The sequence below is a fragment of the Pollicipes pollicipes genome, unplaced genomic scaffold (assembly GCF_011947565.3).
Source record: "Pollicipes pollicipes isolate AB1234 unplaced genomic scaffold, Ppol_2.1 Scaffold_860;HRSCAF=989_pilon_pilon_pilon, whole genome shotgun sequence".
NCBI lineage: Eukaryota > Metazoa > Arthropoda > Thecostraca > Pollicipedomorpha > Pollicipedidae > Pollicipes > Pollicipes pollicipes.
In genome coordinates, this window is record NW_023597080.1 from 172,762 (window position 1) to 182,772 (window position 10,011).

The 10,011-nt window shown below is 47.3% G+C and overlaps 1 protein-coding gene across 1 annotated transcript in view; it reads left to right on the forward strand.

Moving 5' to 3' along the window:
• Positions 1-10,003, forward strand: part of LOC119114508 (cGMP-specific 3',5'-cyclic phosphodiesterase) — a gene marked incomplete at its 3' end in the record, with an annotated part of 59,392 nt that extends 49,389 nt beyond the window's left edge. The window contains exon 13 of the mRNA XM_037238617.1: positions 9,893-10,003. Coding sequence (XP_037094512.1) covers positions 9,893-10,003 — 111 coding nt within the window. The remainder of the gene's footprint in view (positions 1-9,892) is intronic.
• Positions 10,004-10,011: the final 8 nt, after the last annotated feature.

Here is a 10,011-nt window from a genome sequence, read left to right on the forward strand (position 1 = left end):
CGGGAAAAATAATACACTCCCAGTGTTCTACCCACTGGACTCCTTGCTAGGAAAACGATAAAGGGTTTCCTTCGTGTTAAAAAAGGGCGGATCAAAATGCGGTAGAAAATAGGGAGAAAGGGCATCACAAACGGGGGCGTACATCTAGGGGGTCACCTTGGGGGTGGAGGGCTCAGGCGCTTTCGGAGTGGCTGAGCCCCCCATCCCCATAACGCTGACTTAAAGGGAATGGTCCCGTTTTGAAGACATTGAAACAGGCACCAGAGGAGATGAAATCAGCCAACTTATAACTGTTGGTGCCTTTTTCAGCGAGAAAGCCTGCTGTAGATGATAAAATGTATCAATTCTGTAAATATGTCTCTCCATACGTCACTGTTTGACTGCGTCACTGAACGTTTGTATGACATTGGGGTGCTGTCAAACTAGCCGTGCGAGATTGCCACCCTCGCACTCATATTCAGTACCGCAACTTGCCGAAAATGGCAGTGGCGGCGCTGGAGGTGTTCAGTGAACCAAATATCGTGATGTGCTCGTGCTTTGGCTGCTGCTTGTAGTAATTTTGCGCATTTTTTCGGGATTCAAGAGGTTTACCTGCCTTCAGATACTCGGTTATGGTGCTATTCTTGAGTTATTCGATCATATGTCTCATTTCCGTAATAACTGCCGATGTCCGACAATGTCCGACTCCTTATATTACGTAGCGTGAAACGTGATTCGTGATTGAAACTTGCGCCGCTTGCTCAATGCTCAATGAGAGCCAATTGACGTCCACTGGAGTTGGAGTTCGTGCTCACGAACGCCAGACCTGAATGGCTCAACGAGAATATTCTTGCTGGCTTTGAACGACGCACCGCCTGGGGGGTGACAGCATTTGAATGACTACTGTCATGTCATGCTTGCCTGAGTGGCCCAGGAATAGTCTGCACGAAAAAGTTGCGCATCTTCGCGAACGCCAGGCTAAGAAACTACAAAGTTTTAGGTCTTCAGAAGGGCAGTGCTGTGAGCTGCACCAACTGATCTTCAACATGGCTATTTCTTTTCAAAACCCACACAAATACAGAACACTCTTTAATCCATTTCAAGGCCTTTCTGAATTTCCGTCCCCATTGCATATGAGCGGAAAACGAAACACTGCGCCAATTAAATACAGCTCGAGTCTGAGCTGTGGGTACAATGCTGCGGGTACAGTGCAGATCCTACTCGCATCACGGTCTGTATAATAATCCTCATATATCGTCATTGTTACTGACACATTCGCTTCAAAAGGGAAATAATCGCTCAGCATATATAATTTTGAAACCAACCAAATATTCGTTTCTAAGCTCAACTTTGACACTAAGAATGCAAATCAAAGTGCCCGAAATCCGGATAGTAATCAGGATTTGAGGGCAAGTTAGGGGCAACGTTATTGGCTCAGCCTCCCCAATCCACTTTAGAAAGTTGCACCGCTGCGTCCATCCTTGTTCCGGAGCAACAGGTAAAAACAAATACTTCAAAATTTGGAGCCTGCGTACTCGCAATCTTAGAAGTAAGAGCAGCGATGGCCGGGGTAGCAGTTACCATCAAACCGAGCGGTGTTGGCGGCCCGACACCGGGTGGCGGGTGCCTGATGCACGAGAGCAGACGTCGTGAAATAATGTCGCCAAAAACCTGCCAAAATGAATTCGTACGGTTCAAAAATTAAACCGGGTGAGTGGGGTAAATTTCACATGGAGAATTTTGAAGATATCCTCTAAAAAAATTTAAAAAATATTGCCAGCAACACCAAAGAGGGACTTCATGTTCGCTTGTCTGGCTCCAACTCCAAATGCCGGCACCTGTTCGTGGTGCTGTGAATCTTAATGCGTTCCTGTAATAGATCTATAAATTGCGCAGGTGAAACGTGCCCCTGGACTATGTTATACACATACGAAATGACGTCATATAACGTTCAAAGGTGATTCTTTCGGGAACGTTGTCACTTTCATCTGCCTACCGATCACTACCCTATATTAACAAGGGGGCCAAACGCCATGTGGCCTACGATGACTGCAACGCCGGGCATCAAAGCTTTTGTTCTGAGGCTTGAAAGCTCGCGTGGTTAAAGCTGTGTTACGTAATTTTTCCACTTCTCGCTTCTGAACGAAGATTGAACCTTCCCAGACGAGCGCGATCGCTGAGGAGCCAGTTCAATTGGCAACGTCTTTACAATCAACCCGCGTTGCGCGTGACATTGACATTATGGTCTTTTCAGCTCCCATACATTTGAGCTGAAGTGGGTTGGAGTCGCTCTGCCCTCAGTGGCACAACAGCTTGGTGCAGTGTCCCCCTGAATTACAGTTGGTTCGCAATGCGCGTTTGATGAAGCGAGCGGGGAAAAAATATTATCACGAGCAGGGAATGCATCTAGACGTTTTGGAGAAAAGTTGAGGACCGTGGTGGATGCGTGGAGGAGTACTCATGTTCTGTTTTGCTTTAACTGAAACAGATATGGTAAATCGATGACATTTTTGGAGTGCTGAGAAGCTTCATATAAACCGGATGCAATGCCGGACATATTGTGGACAATTTTCTTGTGAATTCGTAAATATATACACCAAACAACTACAGAAGCACAGAATGGCATATTGTGCATATATTTCATTTTTCAGTTTGCAAGAGAAAGGTGCAGCTGTACCCCTTCAGCTTCACAAACGAAGTGCATTTATACGAAGCTGATGCAACCTGCCGGCCTTACACATCTGTTTTCTGTGGCTATAGAAATCAGATTACAACAATAAGTGATAATTGTACTTTATTTAGATGCATATATATGCACACTTATAGCCATATATACTTAAATATATATATATATATATATATATATATTTATTTAGCCTTGACAACCAGCAAATGTACCTAACAACTTACTTAATGTGTGTATAGATGAAAGCGATCATGCAGAAGCTGGCTTCCCTACCGCTGCTCCCTTTGATAGATTTGATACTGCTGGTGCCATACCTAGCTAGACCTATTTTTACAAGATCAGGTTAGGTCAGGTCAGGTCACGATAGGTCATGACGCGTTTGCGTTTAACACTTTGCTTCTGGTTTTGCCGTTGGGTAGCACTGATTGCAGTGGGGTTTTGTGGGCTCGCAGTTTTGCGTGTTATGCCGAATTGGACGGTGTGTGGCTTGCATAGCTGCCTCAGGGATCGTTTTGCGAATTTAGCACAAAAGGGTAAGTTTTCAAATGGTGAAATTTAGTAAAAAATATGTGTTGGATTATCATGCCCCTCAGACAATAAAGTTGCATTATATGCTTACCCAGACAAAGTGAAGCTCTCTGCTGGTGCACGCATGGGATTGCATTCTTCGGTATGCATCCCTTTATTCGTGAGATTTCTATTATCAAATCCATTCCCTAACCCATGGGGCTCCCTAACGCAATGCACCGGTTACCCAGCGGGTTGTAGTCATAGTCCGGCCGTTAGACATCCCTCACCAGTTATGTGCATCCGTCACACACTCATTAACAATGCACTGGTTAGCCAGCGGGCTGTAGTTACAAGCCGGCCGTTAGACATCCCTCACCAGTTATGTGCATCCGTCACACACTTATTAACAATGCACTGGTTAGCCAGCGGGCTGTAGTTACAAGCCGGCCGTTAGACATCCCTCACCAGTTATGTGCATCCGTCACACACTCATTTACATTTTTGCGGGTAAATTATGGAACTATGGAATCATGGAATTCAGGAACGTTACATAAAAAATTGCGTGTTGTGTTTGTAGTTGCAAAAGAAGTGCATATGGAGATTATTACGTTCAACTGAAGTGTAAGGAGTACCATTATATAGCATTTCTTGGAGAGTCTTCCCGACATTTCGTGAATGTCTTATCCATGCCGGTGCCGACATTTTCTTTTTTTTAAATACCGACCCACCCCAAGTTATTGAGCCCCCTCCCCGTTACTAATTCCTCATCAGTTCTGCCTACATGTCACCTATCCATTTCCCTTTCCATGTACACGATACCTCAATTGTGCAAAAGTCCCAGGAATGATTTCATCCTCCCGCGAACCCAGCTTCTTTGACCGCCCCCCTTTTGATCCAGCCACTAGCGGAGGGCGGGGTTTGTCGCTTTGAGCACCTCCCGTTTGCACCTTACTGAGATGTCCTGCACTGTGTGGCCGTACCCGCGCTTTAGTTCAGATGACTTTAGAAGGCCGAACGGACCGTGCCGAGTATTGTGGCGGGCGTAAGTTTCGTCGCTAAGTGCTGTCGCCCTAAGTGCTGTCGCTCTAAGTGCTGTCGCTGAACCGGAACGCTGTGACTGCACGGTGTCGTTTGCGTTCACGCAATACGCGCTGCTCAGCGTGGGCACTGATCCCATGAATCTGCCTGATCAAAGGCTTCGTATTCAGTCTGGAAAACAAAATAAAGATTACTAAAAGTTTGCGCGCAAACTTGTTGTTTGCGTCGATAATTCCGACAATATTGTGCGTGGAGGTAACAGTCAACATTGCGTAGCTTTTTTAAGGTATCTACCCACCACTTCGTTAATCTTTGACCCATTCTCTTGTCGGTGCCCCTGATTTTCCCCCAAAAATGTGGCAGACTCAAACCATTATCCGTTTCATATGGGTAACCGCGGAATAATCCAACCTGTACAGTTTCCAGCCTCGCTCAACACAAAAAACTTAGGTAAATCATCAAAGTGCAACTGCGAAAAATAATACAGTGTTCTTAGCTGGTAGCAATCTTGGCGTGAACCAAGTGCTGACTCCAACGCTGTTCCGTTACGCTTGTTGCAGATCTCAACATAAAGAGTGATGCCATCCAATCGTCGGTGAAATCCTACGCCTTAAGTACAGGGGCTGCACGGAAAGACGCCTGGGGCGCAACCCAGATCTCAAGGGAAGCGGGCACCCAGTGCACACGCCTGGCTAACGGGCCCGGTCCTCGCAGCGGAGTGCTTGAGTGAGGTGTTCCATAAAGCACTGGCCTGCACGCCTGGCTAACGGGCCCGGCCCTCGCAGCGGAGTCCTTGAGTGAGGTGTACCACAAGCACTGGCCTGGCTAACGGGCCCGGCCCTCGCAGCGGAGTCCCTGAGTGAGGTGTACCACAAGCACTGGTCTGGCTAACGGGCCCGGCCCTCGCAGCGGAGTCCTTGAGTGAGGTGTACCACAAGCACTGGCCTGGCTAACGGGCCCGGCCCTCGCAGCGGAGTCCCTGAGTGAGGTGTACCACAAGCACTGCCTGGCTAACGGGCCCGGCCCTCGCAGCGGAGTCCTTGAGTGAGGTACTCCATAAGCACTGGTCTGGCTAACGGGCCCGGCCCTCGCAGCGGAGTCCCTGAGTGAGGTGTACCACAAGCACTGGCCTGGCTAACGGGCCCGGCCCTCGCAGCGGAGTCCCTGAGTGAGGTGTACCACAAGCACTGGCCTGGCTAACGGGCCCGGCCCTCGCAGCGGAGTCCTTGAGTGAGGTGTACCACAAGCACTGGCCTGGCTAACGGGCCCGGCCCTCGCAGCGGAGTCCTTGAGTGAGGTACTCCATAAGCACTGGCCTGAAAACTCAAGGGTGCCTGCTTGACCTCGTATCACTGCTGCCCATGCCTAGGCCCACTGTATGCAGCCCAGGTCCTTTTGCACGGCGAAACAAAACTAGATGCTTCCGTCCGTGCACGTCCGCGATTCCCATTAGGGGTTAAAGCAACGCACACCGTTCCACCTCAATGGTATCTGAAAGCTTGAGAAATGGACATTACGCTGGGAATGGGCAGATTGAAGGCAAACCGCGCCACGGATTCGGTGCTGCTGTCAAGCACAAGTTATTGCTGACCCGGAGGAATTTCCAGTCGTGCAGCTAACAGCGAAACGCGGGGAACACACCAGAGCCGTTCCAATCGCAGTCAGCTAGACTTGGTGGCTGAGACACCAGGTCGGACATCGAGCGGAGCTCGAATAATCAACACAGCTTCACTGTATTAAAAACAGCATCGCTATATACATACATATATATATATATATATATATATATATATATATATATATATATATGTATGTATATCGCCATCTGGAACAGCAGCATCGCATCCGCATCGCAACACCAGGCTATATGGAACAGCATCGCCGTCAAGGTACACACCAATGCCGAAATAAAACGAAGTAAACTATGACAGCAGATATTGATTCCCATATGTAGCATCATTATTGTGCATTTTGAAACGTCATTACTCAAGTTGTGATGAAGGGTAGGTTTAAATGCCAATTGCCTAGTTGTTTTTGTTTTTGTTTTGTTTTTTGTTTTGCTTGATGGCATGCAAGTTTAAAATTCGGGACCATTGTGCAGTACCGTATCAGGCATGGCTGCAAAAAAACGTCAAAACACAGGGTTCACATTTGTCTACATCACATTGCACGCAAAGCTAGCTGGCACATGACGTATACACCAACCACACACACTAAGGAGAAGGGTAAGCAGATTTCAGCTGGTACCAAAAGCACGCTTACAGGACACGAACACACCATTCCGAATATGAATTCAAGCCTATATACATACCGGCCTTTACAAACACCTCCTTGTAGCAGAGCTTTCCTGCTCCAACCTTAAGTCTTCTTGTTCGCTTCTTGCTCACATTATGCTGGTGGCACGCCATATACCACTTTCCGTAGCCATGCTGTCTCGTGCTGTCGTGGGTGCATTTTTGGATATGTACTGTCCAACCGTCTGTTTAAGGGAGACATTTGTGATTTACTTTAACAACTATTACTAACAATTCACTGAATGGAAGGTCTGCTCGGTTGCCGACAATCTGCCCTCGGGCATTTCACCCATTTATTCGTTGCTCGCAAAATTATTAGTGAAGCAATCGCTAGTGCTTGATTGCCAGTGGTACAGTCCAAACCGATCACACTTCTGTGCAGACCGAGAGCTCACCAGGTAACCCAGTGTTATATTACATTGGTGCCGTCCTATTGACCAGACGTATGGCGCAGACCGAGAGCTCGCCAGCCAATGGCAGCACGGCTGGATGAGCCACAATGCCACAGCCCGCACAGGTGCGGAGCATACACTCTTGTACGCGGCGACGTGCACTGCAGCTCTACGACTCAGTCTTTTTACAAAATCTGCGGACTGTTCCGTATTTAAAGCGGACATTGTCGAATGTTCTGCACATTGCCGAATGTTCTGCACATTGTGTGAGAAAATCCAGCAGTTGTGCAAGTGCGGCTTAATTCACTTGAGCCATATAGGCAAAACCTTTCGATGGTTACCCAGTCGCTTGGAGTGAACGCATTTGATGCCTCTAGTTCATCAGCTGAGTAAGCCAGTAGCTGCGGGCCATTTCCCACGTCAAGCACGTCATTTACAACGATTCTGAATAATGGAACTTCCTCACTGAAAGCAATGGCAAGAGAAAACTCCCTGGGCTGGCGTCCTTTTGCTCGACAAGTACCACGTTCCTTTTGGTATGCTGCGTCAAAAGGCAACATTCTCCGGCATTGGGACAGTTTCCTCCTCTAGGTATTGTTCCAAAAAGTCACTAACATGAATGGTTCGGACTTCATTCGCTCCCCAGTTCTTACATTTTTGCGGTCCACCAACGTGCACCGAAAGATATTGCATTTTGATTTGATATTGTCGACTCAATCAAGTTTCACCGCAGCTGTGGACACAACTTATACCAGTAGACAATGTTTTTACATCTCGAGGGTAGTTACCACAAGCTTCCATCGTTATTTGCTTCAAGCTCTCAGACAGACTGAAGGTATGTGTAGTAAGTTGTAGCCGTAGCTAGACGCTGTGCCGAAAGGTATGTGTAGTAAGTTGTAGCCGTATCTAGACGCGTGCCGAAAGGTATGTGTAGTAAGTTGTATCCGTATCTAGACGCTGTGCCGAAAGTCACCTTCACAGCAGCAGTCACGGCCGCCCTGGCACCTTCCGCCCAACGAACGCCTGAATGGGCCCCAATGGAGCACTGCCGTTAATGCGGTGCTTCGCAGCGGCGGCAATGACGGATTGGGGGTGCCGTAGAGATGGTTGAGAATTGCTTTAATTTGATCTAAATCGACTGAACGAGCCACTGTATTGCTCACCAATGCAGTAATGTTTGGTTCGAATCGACTGAGACCCTCAATTTGTGGAGCGTACCTGCAATTGATGGAAGCTGAAGGAACGTTTTAGTAAATGATGACCATGAGACATGAGCACAGTCTATAGTTGGGGGAAAACGTCGAGAAAGCCCTCTGTCTGAAACAATATTTGAGCCCAAGAAGATATAATTCGGAAGACGGACGTCACATTTCAACTTCGACATGATTAACCAGAATATCAAAATTCGATGAAACCTTGTCGATCAAAATGTTTGTTTTACCCTACAGCCAGCACCAGCTCCGTCGCGCACGGGACGGCGCTCGGAAAAGGCCCCGTGAACCCATGAGCAAGACCTCGCTTTAACACGCACCGGGTAGCCGATTGAGTACCCTTCGCTTGGATGAGGGTCGGTTTGACCCTCTGTGATCTAAAAAAAAAACTAAGAGAGCTGGAGACACCAAATTGCGCGGGTTGACCTGTATATGAACTTACTTGTAAGTGAGTTCTAGGTTCTTGGGTCATGACCCCCAGGTTAAACAAGGTCAAACATGGTTAAACTCCTGTTTGGTGTTTCAAGACCTCCCCAGACCCCTTCATACCACTCCATGAACCTAAACACCTATTCTAAGCAAAAGGTCACTGATGGCCTGCCCCATAGGTCGGCGACTTTACAAGATACATAGTTCTTATATTACAAGATTTGCTATTCAGTTACCTATAGCACAAAGTTTTATCACTGACCTGTCGCAGGTCATTGTCAGACCTTGGCTCTCAGCGAAGACAATTTCTAGAGAATCGTTCAATCTGGTGCAACAACAGGGCGTTATACGATATGACACATGTTTGAAATATAGGCAACCTAACCTAACCTATATAATAGGCAAAACGTTAATTATATTCACTATTTAATGGACTTAAGGTAAGGTATGAAGGTCGGACAGAGGTCCAAGAGGACCTGCTTTTTTAGTGAGAGCTTGTTCTATGAGTTGGTTTCTGGAGTGTTTTTTTTCGAAGTTATCAATAGCAGGAACCGCCGCATAATTTTCCATGGACTTCTCAAAAGTCAGAAAAGTTTTCTGGCCTAAGATGATAGGTCAACATTTTGATTCTGGGAACACACATCACCTACCTTAACCCTTGACGCCCATTCAGATACGAAAGAGCAATCCATTCTCGTAGGATTTCAATCTCCATGACTTTTTAAAGGGTAAAAAGGTCACTGACCTTGAGTGCACATCAGCGACTGTTTGCTTGGAGCAGGTATCTTGGTTCCAGGCGGCTGCGTGAGGAGGTCTGGTTGGCACCTTGGACAGCAATATAGGGTATAGCCTTGTTTGACATAGTATGACCCAAATATTATGGAACCTCAAATTATGACGCCCTGTCAAAATCGATACAGCCCAGCCTACCCTGTAAATCGATACAGCCCAGCCTACCCTGTAAATTTGGTGTCTCCAGCTCTCTTCACTTTTGAGGTGTCCGGAGGTCAAGCTGAACCCTGCATCCGAGTGAAGGGCATCCAACCAGCCACCTGAACGGGTCTCAAATAGGGCTCACATTCGCGCTGGGTTTGGCACCGCACAATCTAAATCCAAGCGACCGTTATCTGGTTGATAAATGATCATTCGGAAAGTAGGCGTGTGTTGCACATCTACCTATTACAGCGGCGTAGCGAAGTTAACATAAGATGAAGCATAAAACAACTATTTCGTGTATAAAGCGCGGGTATGGTTGTACACAGCAAAAACGGCCACTTTCTTTACGTCGTATTTGGTACTTGACAAGCACTTAATATTGGTTGTGTGTGTGTGTATGTGTATGTGTGTGGACAGGTGCTGGGCCTGATGGTGGCGTGTCTCTCGCACGACCTGGACCACCGGGGCACAAACAACGCCTTCCAATCCAAGACGGACAGTCCGTTGGCAAAGCTCTACTCTACAAGCACCATGGA